At 37.9% G+C, this 24,754-nt stretch overlaps 1 protein-coding gene across 2 annotated transcripts in view; it reads right to left on the bottom strand.

The window, feature by feature from the left end:
- Nucleotides 1–364: 364 nt before the first annotated feature.
- The window catches only part of dennd5a (DENN/MADD domain containing 5A), a 225,811-nt gene continuing 201,421 nt past the window's right edge, over nucleotides 365–24,754 (bottom strand). For both annotated transcript variants that reach the window (XM_048545755.2, XM_048545756.2), the window contains 7 exons: nucleotides 17,447–17,592; nucleotides 15,038–15,156; nucleotides 9,897–10,078; nucleotides 8,987–9,069; nucleotides 6,264–6,387; nucleotides 2,472–2,640; nucleotides 365–1,269 (listed from right to left, as the gene is read on the bottom strand). In XM_048545755.2, coding sequence (XP_048401712.1) covers nucleotides 1,086–1,269; nucleotides 2,472–2,640; nucleotides 6,264–6,387; nucleotides 8,987–9,069; nucleotides 9,897–10,078; nucleotides 15,038–15,156; nucleotides 17,447–17,592 — 1,007 coding nt within the window. In that variant the 3' untranslated portion in view covers nucleotides 365–1,085. The remainder of the gene's footprint in view (nucleotides 1,270–2,471; nucleotides 2,641–6,263; nucleotides 6,388–8,986; nucleotides 9,070–9,896; nucleotides 10,079–15,037; nucleotides 15,157–17,446; nucleotides 17,593–24,754) is intronic.

Raw genomic sequence — 24,754 nt, 5'->3', positions numbered from 1 at the left:
ACCTTTTGTGATGTGCTGTGAGGCTGAAACTGGTCTATTCAGTTATCATGGAGCAGGCTCATCATAAATTGGCAGCTGATTTTTCACCATTAAGGCTTTTATTTTTCATTATTTTGGAAAATAATTGCCAGAATTTTTGACTTCAAAAAAAAGTGAAAGCAGACGTATGGCTAAGAAATGAGTTTCAATAAAAGGTCCAAAAATATTTTTCTATGAATTTCAACAGAAAGGAAGTTGGAAAGAATGAAAGTTTGTTATAAACCTATCTCATGATACTGGCATATACCTACTACACCCTTCTGATTAGCCACACCGAATACGTTATGTTTAAATGCAATATTTTCCACAGAGACTTCATAGGAACTTGAATCTCAAGGGAGCATGTTTATTTATGGACTAACAAATCTCACCTTTGTTGTAAAAGGCAAATGAAAAAGAACCAAGAAGGGGCAAGGAAGAATGAATTTTTTTTTCCAAAATGAAATACAAATGAATAACTTTCTCAGATCCATAATCAGACTCTGATCTTTAACCCTTCAACATTTGAAAAAATACCACTTATTTTCCAAGAATTTTACAAGAGTATTATGTGCATGTTTGTATATTATACATACCACACACACACATACTTTACAAACTTATGTATATATGTACACTTTCTTTTAAGCAGCTACAAAGTAAAAGCTGTGCCCTGGTTATATGTACACTTTTTAAAAATTCAGACACTTTTAAACTGCAAGTTAACAGTGCAAGTATTGGCCATTTGCAGAAAAATAATTCAAGTGTTAACGCTTCTTATTTCCTTTAGAAAAACAAATTTGAAACAAGCAATCTTCAATAGGATACACATTACTGTACAACCAAACAAATCTACAATGACTAACTGAATGTTAAAAATCTTTCTTTCAAACTTTAGGATAACCTGATAACCAGGTTCAAAATGGCTCACTGCACTTACTATATGGCAAATAGTTCCTGCAACTTAAAAAACAAGTTGCTGAATTCCAATATTGCATTCATTTTTAATTTCAAAATTTGTGTAATATATTTGTGCAAACTCTTCCGTTAGATCTCAGTGGTCCCCTTTAAATATCAATTCCTTTGACCATTGATGTCTCGAGTGTGATATTAAATTCCTGCAAAGTTTGCAGCACTCTGATTAAGGAGTTAACTAATGTGTGGTCTTTAATGAGAGCTGTATCTTCATACATCTGAGCGATGAGAGGGCAGTCAGCAAGCAACGCAATCCAATGATGCAAAAGATGGTCCCTGACAAGTTAAAAAAGACAATGATGGATCAATCCACTTAATTGTGGGAAACAAGATACAACTGGAAAAATTAAAAGCATGGTATCTTAAGCAAGGCATCAGACTGGTACAAACATGAATAAAAAGGGTTTTGTTTTATAAGAAAAATATGTATGCATTGGACTAGTCCGAGAGAAATAAGAGATTAGTTAAATTAAAAGTTTTGTATAATTCTTTTTTAAATGTTTAAAATGGACTTCTAAATGGTTCGTTGTCAACTGGTACAACAGTTCTTGAAGATCAACCTTGCCACAAAGAATAACCACTCAAGATGCTCCATTGTCTGAACAAAGTAGCCACTGTCAGAAATTGCTGGCACCACAATAGCATTTACCTCTCCCAAAAACTATCTATTTGAAATTTCTTCATGTCATTTTCCATTTTATAAGAACAGCTAACTAGAAACTGCAAGAAAAATCTCAAAGCCTTTAACTTTTCTAATTTGGAATGGCATGTGCAAATGAAGTTAACTGTACTAAATAATTATTAAAAGGGACCACTTCATTACAATAGTGAACGCAGGATCGTGGTACAAACACATTAACAATTATGCTCAAACAAAACCCACAGGAATTTCTCTGCAAGTAAAATTTCATACATCAATTTGCTAATGGGTATCAATTCTGGCTAATTTACATTTTTGTGCTATAACTAATCATGTTATTGTCTATTCATTACTTGTTGTCCAACTTGGTTTTGTTTATCGAGCTATTCCTTATATGATTATAGTCAGAGTACTTCTAACAGTGACTTCCTTTCCTATCTCAGCAATATTGCTACACAGAGTCTCCAAGCATTACTCTGGTTTCTCTGACATTGCTTTTATACGTGTTTTCCCTCATCGATATTAATTGCAAATGTGGAGTCATGTTCCCTTTCTGCTTCTTATGCACACCTATAACCTTAGTCCTCTATGTATTCACTTCAATCAACTCCTCAATAGCTTCTGTGCAGTCAGATGGTGAAGTCTTGGGTAAATCTCAACTTCGTCCAATTGAACAACGTGCGAATGTCGAAATTATTATTGTCAGCCCCACCATACACAAAATAAAAGTATAACTTAGCTAGCTTTAAAACAAATAAAACAAGGATACAGTTAAGATTGCATAAGATTTAATACTGCTTTATTTTCACTATACACCAAGTATAAATAATTTTGTTACCTTGCTCCCAGGCACACCAGAAGTTGAAACTTCCCATCCTTTCCAATGTTCCGAGGGGAACTGTTTATAGCAGCAACAAACTTGCAAAATTTCTTGGCTCTAGTTTGCCAATTTTCTTCCTGGGCAAGTTCAGTATGTTCTATACTCTCAAAGTACACATAAGCTTTCTCTGAAGATAAAATAAGAATCATACAACTTTGGTTACAGATCATTGTTATGCAAATATATGGCAAATTACTCCTGTATTGCAAAGGGGCCAATTTTCGATTTTTGCTATCAACTTTGCCAAAGGGGCAAACAGAGGTGGCCTAAAACTGGAACAGTGGGGAATCTTAAATTGAAAGATCTCAATTGATTCCGACCTTCTCCATTTTGATCAATGTGGGAATCAAAGCAGGGTGACCAACTCTTTGGTACTAACTTAAGGGGCATTTTGGCATCAGACCAGGGTGGGGTGGATAGTTGTTGCTGAATTGGTAATTAAATGAGATTCAGATCAAGTCAATCAGCCTGGGAAGTCAAATGTGAAGTTAGCAATTAATCCCACCTGGCAGTGAAGGGTCATGCCAACTTCAAATGTCTAAATTAGATGCTGTGACTAATTAATTACATTTTAACACAGTGATTGATCACAAAGTTTCATCCTTAAAAGGTAAGTGACCATTAAATTGACCAGTATTGTGCAAGTATTCACATAGGGTGAAATTTTATACCCTCACCCACTCTGGTGTGGCAGATAGAAGTATATGAATTATGAATGGCACAGATAGGATGGATAATCAGAATCATTTTTCCAGAGCAGAAATATCAAATATTAGGGGGCGTAGGTTTAAAGTGAGAAGGGAAAAGCTTAAAGGAGATTTATACAGGTCTGTCAACAGGCGAGAATACAGTCAATGTAAAGGCAGATAGGATTAGTTCAGAATGATATCATGGTCAGCACTGATATGGTGGGCCTGTGCTGTACTGTTCTAAGTTCAATGTTTAGTATGCTAGACTTTATTAATAGAGGCATAGAGTAAAAGACCAAAAAAGATTATGCTGAATTTATATAAGATATGTATTGGAGTATTGTGTACAGTTCTGGGTGCTCACACTATAGGAAGGGAGTATATAGAGTGGCAGAGTTAAAACAAGTGATGGTCTTGGAACTGTGATGTCACAGAAAGAAGATGGCAGCATTTACCCTTGCAGGATGCAGGAGATCACTGACTTTCTTGTGGTATTGCCATGTGTCCCTTTTGGCACTGGCCCCTACTACTATTTGTGTCCAGGCTGGCTAAGTCTGTTCTGTGCTTGCCTTAGGTGGTCAGCAGGAAAAAAGACTCCCCTCATCTCCCCAGCCTTGCCTACTAGTACTTCAAAATCCATGTCCTGGAAGTGGGGTGTTAGCTTTCATTTCTTCCACGACATCATCAGAATCATGCAGCACAATTTGAAGGGCAGTTCCTTGTTCACAGAGTCTGAAGTGATGTGTAGCTTGGTTTTAGATGCTGCAGAGGAGTGTAGGCTGAAAGCTGTCACCAGTGATCAGTTCCAATTCGCCTGCCATACAATTCCCCAAGAATTGTGCCCAACAGCTTGGTTGCATAATCACGGAGATAAAAAGTGGAAGACTGTAAGAGAAAATTTGTTCCAGCCCATGGTGGACTGGATGCCACTCATTACCAGACTAGCCTTATATGGGAAAATTCAGCCTGTGCATTCTCCAGTAAATAAAGTGCTATCCTACATTCAATGGTATTGAAAACCTGTTACTAATGTGACATCTAAATTTATGCTTTGATAACTACAGTGATTTAAAAGATCTGATATTTGTTGACTCTTTAAAGTAGCTTAACAGATGCCAGACATATTTGATTGAAAGGCTATGTAGTGAGCTTTTGTAAAACAAAATAAAGTTGACAGTCAGAGTCTTTTTCCTCAAGTTGAAATGTCTAACACCAGGGAGAGTGCATTTAAAGTGAGAGGAGCAAAGTTCAAAGGAAATGTGAGGGGCAAGTATTTTATACAGAGAGTGATGGAAGTCTGGAAAGCGCTTCCAGGGGTGGTGGTGGCGGAGGCAGATATGATTGGGGCATTTAATGGACTTTTGGATAAGCACATGAATGTGCAAGAAATGGAGGGATATGGACCAACAACAGGCACAAGGGCTTAGATCAATTTGGTGTTATATTCAGCACAACAGTCAGTCGAAGGGCTTGTTCGTGTGCTGTATTGTTCTATGCTCTAGATGGCTATCTACTTAGATAAACTCAAAGGCACAATTTTTTGAGGTCTAGATGGTTTGTTTGTACAATTGTACAACATAATCCCATTTTGAATGCTGAGCTAAGATCTAATAAGGGATTTAGCTCATCAGGGATTACTTACACAGCTGTGGAAAGGCAGCAGTTTGTCAGCCATATGAGGATTAATAGGACCAAAGTGTTTTGCAGAGGGTTTTACGTGGCTGTTCTAAGAGCACCTGAGATGAAAGGTTTTTTTTTTAAAAAAGTATGGAGTTTGAATGGCTATGTATTTGATATACATTTTTATGAGCTCCCAAGAAGAGCTGTTTTTTAAAATGAGGTTTGAATAGTATCTTTTAAAAGCTTATCTAAGTACAAGCATATTTAAATATTTTCATTGCTTTTATAGGGCTCATAAGTTTGACTCCTCGTGACACAATGTGGATATGGTGGATGTGCAGGAGCTGTGGAGAGATCATAATAAATAAAGGGGGAATGGATGAACATTGATGTATAGAGAAGATATAGAGCAGCAGGTGAGGGATAAACAATAGACCATAGACAATCAGGTGCTGGAGTAGGCCATTTGGCCCTTCAAGCCAGCACCACCATTCGTTAGGATCATGGCTGATCATCCACAATCAGTATCCTGTTCCTGCCTTATCCCCATAACCCTTGATTCCACTATCTCTAAGAGCTCTATCCATCTCTTTCTTGAAAGTATCCAGAGAGTTGGCCTCCACTGCCTTCTAGGGCAGAGCATTCCATATGTCCACCACTCTCTGGGCGAAGACGTTTTTCCTCAACTCTGTTCTAAATGGCCTACCCCTTATTTTTAAAATGTGTCCTCTGGTTCTGGACTCACCCATCAGCGGAAACATGCTTCCTGCCTCCAGAGTGTCCAATCTCTTAATAATCTTATACGTCTCAAATGAGGCCTCTGGGACCAAACAATTTTATTCACAGAATAAGGCTGATATCTCAGAGAAGGGATGTGGATCTTATAGCATGCTGGCCTTGGTAGGCAACCGCATTTCTTCCCATCTTATTCTTTGGGAGGTGGTAGGGCCAACTTCAGCCCAGCTTTGAACTCTGATGAATATTACATATATACATGTTCATTCAGAATTTGGGAATGTGACATCAGGAATCAGTCTAACTTGTGATTCCCAAGCCAGTGGTAAAAACTTGGCCAGTGCTTATGTCTATTTTGGATTGTCTTAATTCATCTTTCTGATTTAATAATTTAAGATACTGGCATAGTGGCTAAGCACGTGGTTTTCCTTTAATAAAATCATGCAATTATATCGGAAAACAAAACAGAAATAATTATTTCCACAAAAGGGAGACTAAGCACAAGGATGCTAATTCCAGTCTACCAAAATGGATCTAATTGACAAATGTTTTCCTCTGAAAACTCTTTGCAGAATTATTCCATAAGCAACTGTTATAGCAAGACATGCTCATATTTAGTCTCTTCTACCAATACAGACTAAAGCACAATATACCACCAAAAGAAAAACAATGTTTTCATTGAATAAACTGCAAATATTCTATTTACCCATAAAATCCCAAATGAAAATACTTTTGAAGAGTCGAGGTGACTTGAAACCATGGTGGAACACTTGTTCTAAAGCTGACACAAGTCCATTTTCCCCACAGAGCAGTAACATTAGGCTTCCCCTCTACATTAAAAAAAATACATTATTTCAGAACAGCATAGCTTGGATGACTTATATTATGATAAATGCACTAAATGATTGGAAATGGTAGGCTATAGAAGATAACTGGATTGAATTTGAGACTTGCAGGGAGCAATTTGGTCAGACAATAGGTTGGGGTGGTGGTAACATGCAGAATGCTGGTAATTCTTGACTCTCATTTGCTATGAAAAAAACTTTAGTTAATGAGAGTAAGTTAATAGGAAGAGAGATGGGGGGGGGGGGGGGGGGGGGGGTGGAGACAGGAGGTCTAAAACCTCAATTGCAGATGGTCCTCAGGCAGGTACCCAAATCCAAAAGGTAGTTGTGAAGACGCCTACCTCCTGAAGTTGCCAAATCCTCGCCTGAAGAATCTAACAGAATACCCACTACTTTCAGAAACTAGCATATAGTAGTTAAATTTCAAAAACAGCATGTCAATAAAACTCTCAGCTTCATTACCATGTTTAAAATTCAAACTTGTTTCCTTGGATGGGTTGCTTGCCAAAGCCAAAAAAGGCAGGGTAGAGTTGGATTTAGGCTGGAAAAATAGATTTGAGATTTCTTATCCCAAGCAAACCCATTAATTTTAACAATAGATTGATGGAAAGGTTACAGCACATCAGAAAGCCATTCGACTGTCACATACACACTTGCTCCCTGCAAAGTCTGGTTCCACCCCACCCTTTCTTCATAACTGTCATCTTGAGATTTTTAGCTAAGTCCCTTTTTTGAAAGCCATTTTTAAAGCTGTCTTACCATACTTAGAGGTAATGCATTCCTGAACCTAACCATTCACTGCATATAAAAATACTTTCTCATGTTGTTTTTGATTGTTGTGTTTCTGTGAAGCACCACTGTAACCATTCCTCCTCTGTGAAGAACAATTTGGTATAACTTCACAACTGATTCCTGTGATTTGTCCACCTTAGTAATTTTCCCTTTTTAAATCAATTGGTTTGTCAACAAAGTTAAAGCCCATTTCTGTTACTTCATTAAATACTCTTCTGGCATACATATTTAACATATTGGGCACATTATTATCAACAACATGATGTATTATTTCAAAAAACTCATATCCAGTTAGTTAAGCATGATTTCCCATTAATTTTCCCCAATTAATGCTCTATCTTCCCAAGATGGTTAATGTTGTCTAGAATATTGTTTCCCACAACCAAGGTTAAACTGACTGGCCTGTCTTTTCTAAACATATGCTTCCCTCTATTTGAACCAAGGTGCAACATTTGCATTTCTCCATCCTTGGCTGCACCTGCAATTTCTGCCTTTACTTCTCTTAGCTTCCTCAGATGCATTCCATCCAGTGTTGTCAACTTAACAATTTTAAGAATAAATAGTCAATCTAAATTTATCAATAATCTGTCTATCCAATTGTTCTATTACCTCGTCCTTCATCTTAACATCAACATTTCCTTCTCTCAGATGCAAAATACTTTTTTGATACCGTAGTGATGCTCACTGCTCCTTTAGAAGGTTCCCTTTTTGTTTCATAATTGGTTTTACTCACTTACTACTACCCTTTCAACATGTACATGCTTGTAGAAGACTTTTGGGAATTCCCATTTATGTTAGCTGGTAGTTTCCTCTCATGCTTGCTTATCTTATTTCCTTTGCTTCTCTAAATTTTCTATTCTTAGCCTGATTCTCATGTAACATCAATCTGGCATGCCTTAACAACTTATTTTTTTCTGCTTCATCTTACTCTATCATTGTCAGAATCAACAAATCTCTGGCTTTGCCTACCCTAATCTTCTCTCTTCTGGGTATATGCCTTGAGTGTGTCCAAATTACCTTCTGTTTAAATCATTCAATAACATTTTTGGCTGCCAACCATTCATTTCAAAGTACCTCGGACAAATTAGACCATTCTGTGATCATTCTATGGTCACAGTTGCCTACTGATCCACCTGCCCTCCCCTCATTGTCTGGAAGCAAATCCAGCATTGACTTTTATTGGGCCAGAAAAGTCATGATTGAGAACACTCTCCAGAGCACATCTGAGAAACATTTCCCCCCTCTGCTTTTTACACAAGAGAAATTATGCTCCCTGTCTGCCCTTTAAATTATTACTATCCCAGTTGATACAATATTAGTCTAGTCTGTGATTATCACTACACTGCATCTCTTATATCTCAGCATTTCCTTGCAAATGTCTTCCTGACTCACTGTCCACACCGCATTACCTTTTGTGGCAGCATTTGAGAAATGTACTGATATCACATGTTTTGAACCATACAATGGTTATGTAGAAAACATTTTGCATGATTCAAAAGTGCTCAGTAATATGTGATAAATTTATGTCATGTGACATCAGCAGCCCAATGCAGAATACTCAAACTTAATAAATGCTCAATTAACTTGGAAGAAAATGTAATATATCTTAAATCACCACAAGCTTGGTTGTCAATAATAGCATTAATTAAATTACTTTTATTTGTAATTTAGCTGCAAAATAATATGCTTTTGAAATAAAACTTCAATAAAATAAATTCTTAATCATTTGAACAATATCAAGCTTCTATAAAGTAACAATTTTTAATTAGTTATGAAAACATCAGTTTCTTGCCTCCTTCTCGGGTTTGTGAAAGTGTTTGACGATCCCATTAATAGCTTCCCCAACAGCTTCTTGTATCTGGCCAGTATTTAGCTCTGCAAATGATAAAATAATTCCATCAAATTACGTTCTGTTTATCCCTCTAAGTTTTCAAGTATTATGGTCTTTACACAGTACAGTGCATAAAGTTGATCAGTTGCTAACAAGAGATATTTAATAAGTAGAAAGACAGCAGTTGTGTAGGCTTGCAAACTCACAAAAAGGATAATTTATCAATGGTCATTTGTTGCTCAAAAAAAACCAGATTTGTTTCCCTATTTAAAAAAGGTCAAATGGATGAACTCCCACAGTGTGTACCTATCACAAGCTTTGCTCTTGTATTACCTTTACTAGCATCAAAACTCTTGCATTTTATTTTCTCTTCAGTTTTGATAAAAGGTCATCCATTGACATGTTAGCTCAGTTAACATCTACAGGTGTGGCTGACCTGTTGAATTCTTCCATTTTCTAATATTTTTCTTTTAGACTTACAGCACCCACAGTATTTTGCTTTTACACAAGATATTCCTTGAATTCTGTAATTATGTTACGGAGCTGCCATTGCTACATGTGAGATTGACCAGGATAGTAAAATAGTTGTCTTAAATCACTTTGTCTTAAATCAGTGATCCCTGCCCAAGCTAGGATTAGATATGCTACAATCTAGAACACTCAAGTCTTTTAAGACCAGTTTCCATAGCAATATGCAAGTTTTATCCTATGATGGAAGACAATTATTTTAAAATCTCCAAACTTCCAATAGTCCTCATAAATAGCTTCCTGTTTTTAAAGCATAACCCCAGTTGAGGATTTAAAATAATCTTCCCTCATCTGTGGGTAAATTTGCAATTCTTCCCACAAAAAAAATCACATCTTTACTTACTTGGCCTGCTGGTAGGTGTTATATTGACAAATCTCCTGATCATACTTGGAGATTGCTGCAGTGGAGGGGTCCGACAATGACGCTCATCGGTTTCTTGACTGGCTGTTGCAAGTTCTCCAACTAGAATCCTTTCCAGGCTCCCATCATCCACCCCTTTTCCTAGCCACCTACCACATGGGAACCTGGCAAGCAAACAAGGAAACATAACTGGCCTCAATACACTGCCACGAATTAATATACACTTTAAGATTAGGTTTTGTTATAATTATTATCTTGTTGGATTTGAGTCATCATAAATTGAAGTAGGCCTATTAATGTTGCTTTCTGTATAAAACTTTGATGGATACGTTCAGTTGAATGTTAACTAACAGATCTGTACAAGTGAGGTACAAGTGATATCTGATCATGAATTCAAACAACCTATCATAGAACATAAGAACTAGGAACAGAACTAGGCCATTTGGCCCTTTGAGCTGCTCCACCAATAAATAAGATCATGGCTGATCTTTTCGTGGACTCAGATCCACTTACCTGCATTCTCACCGTATCCCTTAATTCCTTTATTGTTCAAAAAAAACCTGTCTTAGCTTTAAAAACATTTACTGAAGTAGTGTCAACTACTTCTCTGGGCAAGGAATTCCATAGATTAACAACCCTCTGGGTGAAGAAGTTCCTTCTCAATTCAGTCCTAAATCTGCTCGCTCTAATCTTGAGGCTATGCCCTCTCGTCCTAGCTTCACCTGCAAGTGGGAACATCCTCTCTACTTCTATCTTATCTATTGCCTTTATAATTTTATATGTTTCTATAAGATCCCCCCTCAATCTGCTGAATTCCAATTAATATAATCCCAATCCACTCAGTCTCTCCTCATAAGCCAACCCCCCAACCCTGGAATCAACCTAGTGAACCTCCTCTGCATCCCCTTTAGTGCCAGTACATCCTTCCTCAAGTAAGGAGAACAAAACTGCACATAGTACTCCAGGTGTCACTTCACCCGCACCTTGTACAACTGCGACATAACCTCTCTGCTTTTAAACTCAATCCCTTTAGCAATGAAGGACAAAATTCCATTTGCCTTCCTAATTACTTGTACCACCTGTGGACCAACCTTCCATGATTCATGGACAAGGATACCCACGTCCCTCTGCATAGCAGCATGCTGCAACTTTTTACCATTCAAGTGATAATCCCTTTTACTATTACTCCTACCAGAAAGTGTACGACTTCACATTTATTTACATTGTATTCCATCTGCCAGACCTTTACCCACTCACTCAATGTATCTAGATTCCTCTGCAAAGTTTCACAGTGCTCTGCACACTTTGCTCTGCAACTCATCTTTGTGTCGTGTCATCTGCAAACTTTGACACCCTACACATGGTCCCCAACTCCAAATCATCTATAAAAATTGTAAATAATTGCGCTCCCAACACCGATCCCTGAGGCATACCACTAGTCACTGATTGCCAGCCAGAATAGCACTCATTTATCCCCACTCTTTGCTTCCTATTAGTCAACCAATCCTCTATCCATGCTAATACTTTACCCCTAACGCCATGCATCTTTATCTTATGCAGCAGCCTCTTGTGCAGCACCTTGTTGAAGGCCTTTTGGAAATGTAGGTACACCACATCCACTGGGTCCCCATTATCCACCTTGCTCATAATGCCTCCATAGAATTCCAAGAGATTTGTCAAGCATGACCTGCCCTTCATGAACCCATGCTGCATTTGCCCAATGAGACAGTTTCTATTGAGATGCCTTACTATTTCTTCCTTGATAAAAGACTCAAGCATCTTCCCCACTACAGAGGTTAAGCTAACCGGTCTATAATTCCCCATCTTTTGTCTACGTCCCTTTTTAAAACAGTGGCGTCACATTTGCTGTTTTCCAATACGCTGGGACTGCCTCAGAGTGCAGCAAATTTTGGAAAATTACCACTAGTGCACCTGCTATTTCTCCCGCCATCTCTTTTAGTACCCTGGGATGCATTCATTGCTAAATCTTGTCTGGAAAGTCTCATCAAGATACAATAATATGGATAGGAAAGCTGGACAGTAGACTACAAAGCAAAACAAAAAAAAATGTGTATCAGACTAAGTCAATAAGCTTGCTAACTTGTTTAAGGTAAATCTACATCAATTATGTCTGGTCAAGAAGGTGGACAATAGTGTAACTTAGATTTAATCGTATGAGTATAATAAGGCATTGGCACCTCTAAAAGTTTGAAGTTAAGATATCTTGAGGAACGAGCACATGAAAGAAGAATGAACTTCAAAATCAACAGAACACAGCAAAAGACAAACACCCAGTCCGAGTAGAAGCTGAGTCAGTATTTCTTACTGAATCAAATGAATCAATTTCTTTTATTAAATATCACTGTTTTGTACTTATTATGATAAATTTCATAAATATTGTGAGACTCGTGAAGATATCTGGAATGGGTCTTGTAACTAATCAGAATTAGTAAACTTTAGATTGGCTTGCTCATACTTGGAATTGACATGAGTCTTACAATTAAAGTTAAAAGTGAAACATGAATGTTACAACCTCTAAGACATTTTATTCCAACAATGGTAGTAGCTCACAGATACTCCAGCTAACTGACACTGACTGCAAACAATACACACTATTTGCTGCAGAGGAGTTAAGATAAGGCCTTATCAACCTAGTGCCTAAACATGTTTTCCAAACAATAGCTTTCAGGAGCAGGAACACGGCTTTGTAATGGTTTTCCCAAGCAAGTTATCAGGTAAATCCAAGTCCAACTGTTGATATGAAATGCTACTTAAAGTTACGACATAGCCTACCATTACACGCTACCTGTTATTAGTCACTAATAGTCCCCATTAATAACTATTCACCCCCCCAGCCTGATTGTTATCAAATCTTTGTCTGTCCAAATGCTCTTCTCTCTCTTTAGGCTCTTATCCTATCGTTTACTCCCTACCCCATCCTCCTCCTCCTCCTCTTTTTCCTGCATATAAACTGACGTTTTCCCAGCCACTATCAGTTTGAGGAAGGGTCACTGGACCGAAACATTAACTCTGTTTTCTCCTTCACAAACGCTGCCAAACCTGCTGTGCTTTCCCAGTAGCTTTGTTTTTGTCCCTGATTTACAACATCCACAGTTCTTTTGGTTTTTATTTAAAAATTAAAGTTGCGTTATCCCAAAACAAAATAATATTATAATCAATAAATGCTGTCTCCTCTTTCTTAATCATTCACACACCCATAGAATGAACAATCTACAAAGGTCATTCACGCTCAATTCTTCAAACACTTCTTTTACATTGGGCACGATTATCCTTGACTTTGTTGTATGAATTTACATATCAGTAGTCATTGATCAGTTGTTCTTGTGCTTCAAAAATTTCTATATTGGAAGCATCAGAAGTCATGCTGCCATTACATACAGTTTCTAGTACAAATTTCTTGGACCAATGGTTGAATAAAAAAGAAAAATAAAGACTTTGGTTTATACAGCAGTTTTCATAAACATAGGATATTAGAAAGTGCTTTAAATATGACAATGACAATATGATATCAATATATCATTATTGATGTAATATAAGAAAAGTGGCAGCCAGCTAGCTTTGTTAATCTGAGATAACAAGGTGTGGAGCTGGATGAATACAGCAGGCCAAGCAGCATCTTAGGAGCAAGAAAGCTGACATTTCAGGCCTAGGCCATTCATTAGAAAAAGCTTAGTTTATCTGTTTTTAGTGATGTTGATTGAGGGATAATTATTAGCCAGGTTGTGTGATCTTTTGAGTCTATTTGAGAAGTTAGATGGGGCTTTGATTTAAAATCTTATCTGAAAGACAGTAATTACTTTCTCAGTGCTACACTGGGCAGACAGCCTAAATTTTGAACTCAAGTGTCTGAAGTAGGATTTGAAACCCATAACCATCTGATTCAGAGGCAAGAATGCATGGAAAAAGAGTCATAACTAAAAGATGTCAGGATGAGAGCTGTTGAATCAAGATTGATAGAGGAGTGGATTTGCAGACTTGTCCTGCATATTTCTAGTTCACTTTATTTCCATTTTACCTTTTGTACATCCAATTATTCAGGCATCAATAATAATATCATGTCTTATAGATCAGTTATTCACCACAGAAGAATTCAGCACAAAAACTATGAACTTGAAATACTGTACATTAATTTTAAATGGAAATACAAGTTCTAACATATCTTTACTGATCAGTGGCAATCAAGTTAATGAAATTTTCTCTCATTGCCACCAGATGGTTCTAGATCATGTTTAAATTCTTTCCATTTATACATCTCCAGCATAACCTTGTGGAAAAAGTGTCACAAATAATTTACTTTTTCCAGTCAAGGCGCTTTAAATAAAAATGTCTTATCATCCATTTCGTCTTTGCTTCCACAAGATTGATGATAAAATGTCAAGGTTTATAACTGATTGAGTTGTCATTATCGTTGAGCAGCAGCAAACAATTTTAACCAGAATTATTGTCAGTGTTCAAAGGTTTGCATAAATTATACCATAAGTATTGGATGAGTAAGCACCGACAACTATAAAAGGTATAACAGTTCAAAAATATGAAAACATCAGCTTAATCCACAAGCACGTGAGGCATCTCAAGTCTCTTAAATTTATCACAGAGGTAGACAGCAATTACTTTGAAGAATAAAACTTGAACTTTTGGGGCTAACAGCAACTCAACTTACTGCACTAGGAAATACAGTTTTGATATCAGATTGCATTGATATTCTAGGATTTTGCTCAATTTGCTCTGATTAGCGAGAAAGGAAGTTTTAGCAGTTGCCCTCCCTCTCCTCCTTGCTTGCACGTTCGCAAGAGGCAATATCTTATATATAGTTCACAACAGAATGTTTTGTATTTGAGTGTGGGGAAGGAATAGACATATATAGACATTTTCTGAAGAAGGGTTTCGACCTGAAACGTCAAAACTTTCCTGCTCCTCTGATGTTGCTTTGCCTGCTGTGTTCATCAGCTTCACACCACGTTATCTCAGACCCTCCAGCATCGGCGGTTCCTACTATCTCCATATATAGACAAAGTCTTGTTTTCTTACTCTCTGCTACAATTTTTGCCTAAACTGAAAAGTTTCCAAAATCTCTCCACTATTTAACATTCAGAATTACTTACTTGTATGCATGCCCAGTTATCTCATTCCTAACAACAATACAGTCCACTAGCCATTTGGCATACAACCCTGAGTTATCGTGTCCAATCAACACTGTTGTGAGCTTTCCCAAGTTCTGACACTAGAGAAATGGAAAAAAAAAACACATTTATTGTTATTTTGAAAAAGGAAACAGCTCATCAACAATAACATAGAAATAGGAATTTACTTGAATCTAAAGATTTGTCTCAACATCTGTGATAGTTGATTTACCTGTAAGAATTAAATTAGGCATCGCAGATTTAAAATAAAACTGATAAACAACTTGAAGTCCAAATCCATGAGCTCCATTCAGTGGAGCTACCAGACTAAGTAGGTCACAGGTGACTCATGTTATCACTCAGAACCATCTATTCTATTCCAGCCCACAGAAAAACTAACCCTGTGAGTCAGTGACAGGAGTCGTCTGAAGCTCATTAGCTCATTAAGAGTTACTTAAAGATCATTATCCCTGTTTCTTTCAGAATGTCGTGGCTTTCTCCCTAAGTCACACTAGTTCTACGTAGCTCCTGAAGGTTGCCCAGAAAATATTACATTTTCTAGCACATTCCCATGGCCATTTTTGGGTGACTGAGGAAGCTGCAATCAGGGAAGAGGAAGCATGCTAACAGCCATTCCCCTGCCTTGACCTGACACTCCTTCACCTCTCAGTAACCCCTCTCCCACCTCCAAACCCACCCTTCACCTCTCAGTGACCCCACCCCCCCAACTCCTTTCATCTGTGGCTTGAGTGTCTCATTAGTACTAGACTTCCTGTGGATACATTTGTAGCAGTGGCAGCCCCCATTCCTGGTTTCAATGATTGGAATCCTAAATCTCTGGGAAGGCCCAATATTGGACAATTAACTGCCTGATGGACAGTTAATTTGTGTGGGCCTTTCCCACTGAAGTGATGCTGGTCTTTTGCCAGCTCTCTGACTGCTGTGCTGGGTCCAAATTAACAATACTAAATCAGGCCCACTGTTGCTGCAAACTAATCAATGGCATTTTCATCAATCAACTGGAGATTAATTGCAAAGTGAGTGGGGGAGCCTGAGAAATAGGTGATTTGTCTATCATTTGGCAGCAGTAATGAGCAGCAACAAGTCAAACAAATGCAAGAAACAGTAAAGACATTTTTGAACATTTTCAACTCTAAGCAAAGCTAGATTTACACAATATCCAAAGTTGGGCAGTTAATGTCAAATAGCATTAGGACCACACGTCAAGCCCTGACTTTCTTCAACAAGAGAAGATAAACCTAATGACATTCAGTGAGGATACTGTTACTTAGTTTCTCACCAAAATCCAGAAGGATGCAGATGAGATTTTAAAAATTCCAAGTGGACCAAGAACTGTTGTAGGTACTTGTGAAAATCAGATACTGAATACACACCAATAGGTGACTCAGCACTTCACTCGTCAAAGCCCCTCCAGCGTCTACAAGGCATAAATTGGGAGTAATGAAATACTTATCATTTGGCAGGACAAGCCAGTAACAACATCACAAGAAACTTGGTTAAAATCAAGACAAACCTGGTCTCTTTGATCAGCAGTCCATTCACCACCATAAACATCCATGACCAGAATATGGTGGTGGAAGAGGCAGGTATGATCAATGCCTGCCCCTGATGAAAATTGCCAAGAATTTTTTGGCAGCACATCCCAAACCCATGACCTCCACTGTATAGCAGGACAAAGGTAACTGGCACATGGGAATAACATCACCTCCTAAATTTCCCATACAACATACTGATATGTTCACTGTTGCTGTATCAAAATCCCACAGTCGCATAACAAATGGCTTCATGAGACTATCTTTTTCACATTAACTGCACTGGCTGAACAAGAACGCTCATCACAACCTTTCAGAGAAACATTGGTGATATGCAATAAATGCCAATATTGCCAGTAAGCTCAAATTGCAAGAATTAACATAAAACCTGAACTATACAGAAGGTGTGGAATAAAGTACTTCGTAGTTATACATAAAACTGACTGGTTGTGTCTTTGCTTTCCTGAAGTCAACCCAAAGTTTTAATACACTTTACAGTTATATTATGTACAATCTAAAAGCTGAAATTAAGCAGAACACACTGAAAGCCCAAGAAACAAGTTCTAATTCCTGCATAAAAATTGACAAAATTCTTACACGTCTTTTGGGATTGGTTGCAAAGACAGGCAACAATAAATTTCATCCTCATACTCTCTTTACAGCTGAAAAATAATGTGGCATAGCAAAAAAAACCTTAAAATGGGTCCAACAGATAAGGCATTTTCTGAAAATTTCATGTTACACATCAATGAAAATGTAACTGTATTACACCAAATTACAATGAATAATGAACAGATTTTATAGAGAAAAAAAATCAAAACAATGTATCTTTACAGACCTCAAATGTCATTTCGAGGATACTTTTGGGTATTTGTAAGATTCCTGTCTCTCCCAGTTCTCCTGATATACAGATCCAGGGATTGGCTGTAAACATGGAGCCACCTAACTTTTTGCTTGGAATGACCAACACATGGTATGGAATCACTGTCAATATAAAATACATAACTTGTATAAGCATGCTGCAAGAAACATTTTTGCTAGCACAGTTAAAATAAGTTTTAAAAAACCTGGCTCACCTGAAATGATCAGTAACAGCTAAGAATTTGCTGTCAACATAGCAGTGGGTTTAAATCACACTGATTAAATGTATGAATTGCCCTTCAATAATGGAAAAGTTTGCCATTGAAGTGTAAAATGCTACAATGTTCATGGAACACTTTGCACTGCTTTGCATTTGTTATCATTGAAAAAAACAATCTCCCAACAAGCTTCATGAAGATGTTTCTTAATTGCATTTAAGCTCACTGTTAAAATTAGAGCAAGTATTAAAGCAATTATCTTTTTAAATAACATTTCTGCTTCATAAACTTTAGAATATTTTTCCTGCATTCCTTTACTGCATTTTGTTTTTAGACTTTCTTCCAATTTAATTGTTATTTTCCTCTGCTTCCCTTTCTGAACCTGATTTGACACTAACTTACCTACTCTGTTCATTTCAATTGATTAAAGAGATGGACTGTCAGACTTGTCATTCAACATGGTTGCAGATCTCCAATCCTCCAAACTCCATTTACATTAAATTTTACAAATTAAGGGCTAATACTTATTGTACACCCTGAACATTTTAAAAGAATATCTTAATGCATTTTAACGTACTGTAACTCTTTTATAACATCATTAAAGATTTCCTATCTTACCTATTCCTATTTTGGATTTAGCACTATTTCAAAGTCTATTTCGAAAACATTTTTATTAATAAAGTGTTTAAGTGTGCAATATTCCGGAAACAGACAGAAGACATTACAGCTAAAGTTAAAGAAGTCTTGTTGTGACAAAAGATGATTGATCTGAAAGGTTAGTTCTGCTTCTCTCTCCACACATATTGCTAAAGTATTATCAGCGTTTTCGATTTTCTTATTATCACAAATAGAAAGATGGTTCAGTTGATATGCATTGGTCATTCAACATTTACAAATGTGTTGATTTTATTGAGTTCTAATTAAATAATACATTGGTATCATATATGCATTCTTTTGTACAATTTCATTGATGAATGGTGTTTTATAAATACCACAATTAATTTGTTCAGTTCTGGCAATGTCCATGTTACTTCCGACTATGGAACTCATGCTGGAAAATGGAACTAGTGTAGGCAGTAGTACATTTTAGGCTCAGATTCAATGGGCCAAAGGGCCAATTCTGTATGATTCTATGAAACTTTGATTTGGTACCTTATAAAATACCTTCTGGAAATCCAAGAACAATACATCAACAGGCATCTCTTTATCCATAGTTCAAGCTGCTCCTTCAATGAACTCTAATAGATTCATTAAAAAAAGATTTCCCTGTCATGTGGATGTTGAGACTTCTTTTTTAAGTGTCCCGCTCTAACTCTTGCATGATGATTTCTAATACCTCCCCAATGACCAATATCATGCTAACTGGTCTATAGTTCCGTTTTCTGCCTTCCTTCTTTCTTGAATAGAGGGAGCGTTATATTTACTACATTCAAATCTGATGAACCTTTTGAGGAGTTAGGGAATCTTAGAAAATTAACACCCATTAGCTCACTAGCCAACTCTTCTTAGGTGCTAGAATACAGTCTTTCTGGATCTAGGCAAGTGTTAGCATGCTGTTCCATCAGGTTGCTTGGTACCGCTTCTTTGGTTAAATGACATTTCACAAAGTTCTTCTCTTCCTCACACCTTCCAAATCACAGATAGTAGTGGAATTTCCTTTTTGTAATCTTTATAATGAAGTCAAAAGTTAAATATTTGTTCACGTCATTTGCCATTTTTTTGTCCACTGTTAATGTCTCTCCATTCCCGATTTCTAATGGACCATTCATTTTACTTACTCATTTCTTTTGTAAATACATGCATATGTAGAATCTCTTGCTGTCTGTTTTTTCATTCTTAGTTACTTTCTTCTTATACTCTAATTCCTTCCTCCTGACTAACTTTTAGTTATTCTCTGCCATTCTTTGTGTTCTGACCAACTGCCTGACTTGTCACACATTTTTGCGCAGTTATACACTTTTAATTAAACTTAATGCCTTCTTTAATTTATTTAGTTAATCAGAGATAGTAAGACTGCTGTTCAGAATTTTTCTTTAAAGTAAGAATTTACTTATTCTGAAAAACCATCGTAAATGTCTGCCACCGCATCTCTATTCATCTATCCCATAATCTAGTGTATTGAAGTTTGATTCCTAACCCACATAGTTGGCTTTTCTTATGGAGGAAAGAAGTTACTTTTGGGAGTTGTCAATAGTGTCCCGAACAGTAACTGCAATGTGGAACTTCCTTGCCCATATAGTTGCCCTTTCTGAAGTTTAAAATATTAAAATTCTTCCACTCAAGCTGCATTTAAATTCAATTGTATTGTTGCTATTTTAATCTGAGGCCATTAATTAATCCTGCCACATTACACAATACTGAGTCTAATATAACCTACTGTCCAGTCAGTTCCAGAATGTGCTCTTGTGAGAAAATATCTTGAAAGCATTCTATGAGTGCCTAAGCAGGCTACAACTGACAAGATGATATTTTAATGTTTATATGCAAATTAAAGCCAACCACAACGAGTAAGAACCCAATATTTCTTGTATATTTTGTTCCACACTGCAGTTATTGTTCGGGACGCTATTGACAACTCCCAAAAGTAACTTCTTTCCTCCATAAAAAAATGATACTACATCCTGATGTCCTGAGCCAAGTTCAATTCTAACTACTGGACAAATACCATCTTTGATTAAGTGCTACCCCTTCACCATGCTTCCTATTCTTCTTGAAAGAAAGACATCCCTCAAAGTTCAGGACTCGATTGTAGAAACTTACAGTCCCATCTCTGTAACTGCTATTGGATTATAATTAATTAATTCAATTTTGGCTGTCAATTTGTTTGCTTTGTTATGAATGCTCTGTGCATTTAAATCTAGAGGCTTTAGTTTTGACCTTTGTTGTGTTCCTTTGTAACATGAAAGCCTGAAAAGCTTGAGAGGGAGGGAGAGGATCCAGTTATTGGGGTCCACGTCAGAACAAACAACAAAGGCAAAACTAGGAAAGAGGAGACATTCAGGGATTATAAGGAGCTAGGAACGAAATTAAAGAGCAGTTCCTCAAGGGTTATAATGTCCGATTACTGCCCGAGTCATATGTGCATTGGCATAAGGAAACAAAAATAAGGGAAGTAAACACGTAGCTAAAAGAGTGGTGTGGGAAAGAGGGGTTCCTTTTCATGGGGTGCTGGCATCAGCATTGGAACAGGAGGGATCTGTACCACTGTGATGGTCTCCACCAAAAAGAGTAAATTGGCTGGTCAACTGGACTTTAAACTAGAAGGTGGGGGGAAGAGAACGGTAAAGCTTCTCCCAGTGGGGAACAAAGCAGCAGGCTAACATTTGTAGGGATAGATTCCACTGTGTGGAAAAATATGAAAAAAAATGACAGGAAAGGAGAACTCAAGAGAGGTTAACAAAAGTTTCCAGCAGACACAATAGGACAAAATGTTTGGAATGGGTTAGGAATCAAAATTCAAGCACACTAGATAAACAAGTGACAATGAGAAATGGGATGGTTAATACAGGACTGAAGGTGTTATATTTGAATGCATGCAGTATAAAAAAAGAAGGTAAATGAACTTGTGGCACATATCAAAATTGGCAGATAAGATGTGGAATCAGGATTGGGAGCTGAATATCTGAGGATATACATCGATCAGGCAGGTGGGCAGAGGGGTGGGGTTGCCTTATTAGTAAGAAAATGAAATTAAATCAATAATAGGAAACAAAGTAGGGTATAGAATCTATGTGGGGAGAGTTGAGGAATCACAGAGGTAAAAAAAGCATAGCTGGAATTATGTACAGGCCTCCAAACAGTAATTAGGAGCTGGGGTGCAAGACACACCAGGAAATAGAAAAGTTGTGTAAGAAAGGCAAAGTTACGGTGATCTTGGGGATTTCAATATGCAGGTGGACTGGGAAAATCAGGTCGCTAGTGGATTGCAAGAAAAGGAATTTATGGAATGTCTACAAAATGGCTTTTTGGAGCAGCTTATGGTGGACTCCACTTGGGAACAGCCAATACTGGACTGAGCTTCGTGCAATAAGGCAGACTTGATAAGGGAGCTTAAGGTGAATGAACTCTTAGGAGGCAGTGATCATAATATGATTGAATTTACTCTGCAATTTGAGAGGGAGAAGATAGAATCAGAGGTAGTGGTATGACAGCTGAATAAAGGAAACTACAGAGGCATGAGGGAGGAGCTGGGCAGAATTGACCTGGCAAGGAACCTAGCAGGAAACATAGTGGAACAGCAATGGTAGGAGACACAGGAAAAATTCATTCCCAGGAAAAAGAATCATGGTACAAGAATGATGAGGCAACTATGGCTGACTAGGGAAGTCAGGGATAGCATAAAAGCAAAAAAGAGAAAGCATATAATGTGGTGAAGGGCAGTTGGAAACCAGAGGATTGGGAAGCTTACAAAGACCAACAGAGGGCAACAAAGAAAGAAATAAGGAGGGTGATGATTAAATATGAGGGTAAGCTAGCCAGTAATATAAAGAAAAACTGTAAGAATTTCTTCAAATATATAAAGGGCAAAACAGGACATTAGACCACTGGAAAATGATGCTGGAGAGATAGTAGTGGAGAACAAAGAAATGGCTGAGGAACTGAATAATTACTTTGCATCAGTCTTCACAGTGGAAGACATGAGTAATGTCCCATATATTAAAGACAGTTAGGGGGCAGAGCTGAGTATGGTGGCCATTACTAAGGAGAAAGTGCCAAAAAAAACTGAATGGCCTGAAAGTGGATAAATCGCCAGGACCAGATGGATTAAACCCCAGGATTCTTAAGAAGACAGCTGAAGAGATAGTGATCTTTCAGGATTCAGTTGAGTAAGGCAGGATCTCAAAGAACTGGAAAATCGCTATCATGACACCCCTGTTTAGAAAGGGAGGTAAGGCAAAAGACTGAAAATTACATGCTGATTAGCCTATTCTTGGTCATGGTAAGATTTAAGAGTCCATTGTGAAGGATGAGATTTCTGAAAGCTTGGAAGTGCATGACAAAATACGGCAAAGTCAGCACAGCTTCACCAAGGGGAGATCATACCTGATAAATCTTTCAGAATTCTTTGAGGAAATAACGAGCAGGTTAGACCATGGAGAGCCAATGGATATTATCTACGTGGACTTCAGGATGGCTTTGATAAGTTGCCACCACAGGAGGCTGCTGAGTAAAATAAGGGCCCATGGAGTTACAGGCAAGGTACTAGCATGGATAGAAGATTGGCTGTCTGGCAGAAAGCAGAGACTGGGGTTAAAAGGGTAGCCAGTGCCAAGTGGAGTTCCACAAGGGGTGGTGTTAGGACCACAGCTTTTCACTTTATACATTAATGATCTAGATGAAGGAACTGAGGGCATTCTGGATTTGCAGACCATATGAAGATAGATAGAGGGACAGGTAGTATTCGGGGTGTGGAGAGGCTGCAGAAGAATCTGGACAGGTTAGGAGAGTGGTCAAAGAAGTGGCAGATGGAGTACTACGTGGGAAAGTATATGGTCATGCACTTTAGTACGAATAGAGGGATGGACCATTTTCTACATGGGGGTAAAATTTAGAACTCTGAAGTGCTAAGAGACTTGCAAGTTCCAGTCCAGGACTCTCTCAAGGTAACACTGCAGTTTCAGTCAGTAGTTAGGAAAGCAAATGCAATGTTGGCATGTATTTTGAGAGGACTTGAATATAAAAGCAGGGGTGTACTTCTGAGGTTCTTGTCAGGTCACATTTGGCGTATTGTGCGCAGTTATGGGCCCCATATTTCAGAAAAGATATACTGGCCCTGGAGCAAGATCATAGAAGGTTCACAAGAATGGTCCCAGGAATGAAAAGCTTAATATATGAGGAACGTTTGAGGACTCTGAGTCTATACTCAATGGAGTTTAGAAGAATGAGGGAGGAATCTAGTTGAAACTTACAGAATACTGAATGTCCTGGACAGAGTAGATGTTGGGAAGATGTTTCCATTGGTAGCAGAGACTAGGAGCAGAAGGCACAGCCGTATAGTAAAGGGAAGACCTTTCAGAACAGAAATAAAGAGAAATTTCTTTAGCCAGAGAGTGGTGAATCTATAGAATTCACTGCCACAGAAGGTTGTGGAGGCTAGGTCATTGAGTATATTTAAGAGTGAGATGGATAGGTTCTTGATTGTCAAAGGGATCAACAGTTATGGGGAGAAAGAGGGAGAATGGGGTTGAGAAACTTATCAGCCATGATTGAATGGTGGAGCAGACTCGATGGACTGAATGGCCTAACTTCTGCTCCTATGTCTGGTAGTCTTTTGGTCTTTTAACACCTAATCTCGATCACTGAAACATTTTGTAGTTTCTTCTCTGTCCCCTCTTCTTAGTCTCTGACCCCTATTTCCCATATTACTATTTTCCTCTTGTACCTTGTCTCTTTGATACATCACATCTTTCTACATTTGATCTCTTGTCACCACTATTTTGCTTAAGACTTTCTCTACTGTCCTAGTTATGAGGTTCAGAAGAACAGTGGTCCATAATGGTTCAGATGCAACTGTCATAATATTAGAACTCCACCTTCCCCAGTATTCATTGCCAGTGCCCATGAATTGAAATCTCATTCTGGTCTTTGAGCCACATATTCAGCTCTTTGGTTCTATGTATTCTATGCCAATTTGCATATGGCTCTTGAAACAATCCAGAGATGATCATCTTTGCAGTTCTTCTGTATAATTTAATGATTAGCAGCTAACCCTATTCTCTCTGCAGAATCTCTTTCCACTTCCACGTATGTTGCCGGTACATATGTGGGTCAGGACCATGGGATCATCTCACTCCCACTGCAAGTTCTTCTTCAGCCTTGAGCAAATGACGTGAAGTCATGGAACTGGGAAGACAATGTAGCTTCTGCAGAGAATAGTGTCAAACTCCTTTCTATAATATCCCCAAAAAGCACCGTATTCCTCACTTGGATTGCTTCCTGCCCCGTGGTGCCACTGCCAGTTTGCTATCCAACCTGCAGCCCTGCTCTTATCCTAAGAAGTAACACTCTCCTGGCTGCTGACCAAATCAGAAGACACTATCCTGTCACTTAGGAAAATGCTCCAAGTA

Source organism: Stegostoma tigrinum, chromosome 17 (genome assembly GCF_030684315.1).
Source record: "Stegostoma tigrinum isolate sSteTig4 chromosome 17, sSteTig4.hap1, whole genome shotgun sequence".
In the NCBI taxonomy this organism is placed as follows: Eukaryota; Metazoa; Chordata; class Chondrichthyes; order Orectolobiformes; family Stegostomatidae; genus Stegostoma; species Stegostoma tigrinum.
This window is presented reverse-complemented; position numbering and strand designations above follow the sequence as displayed.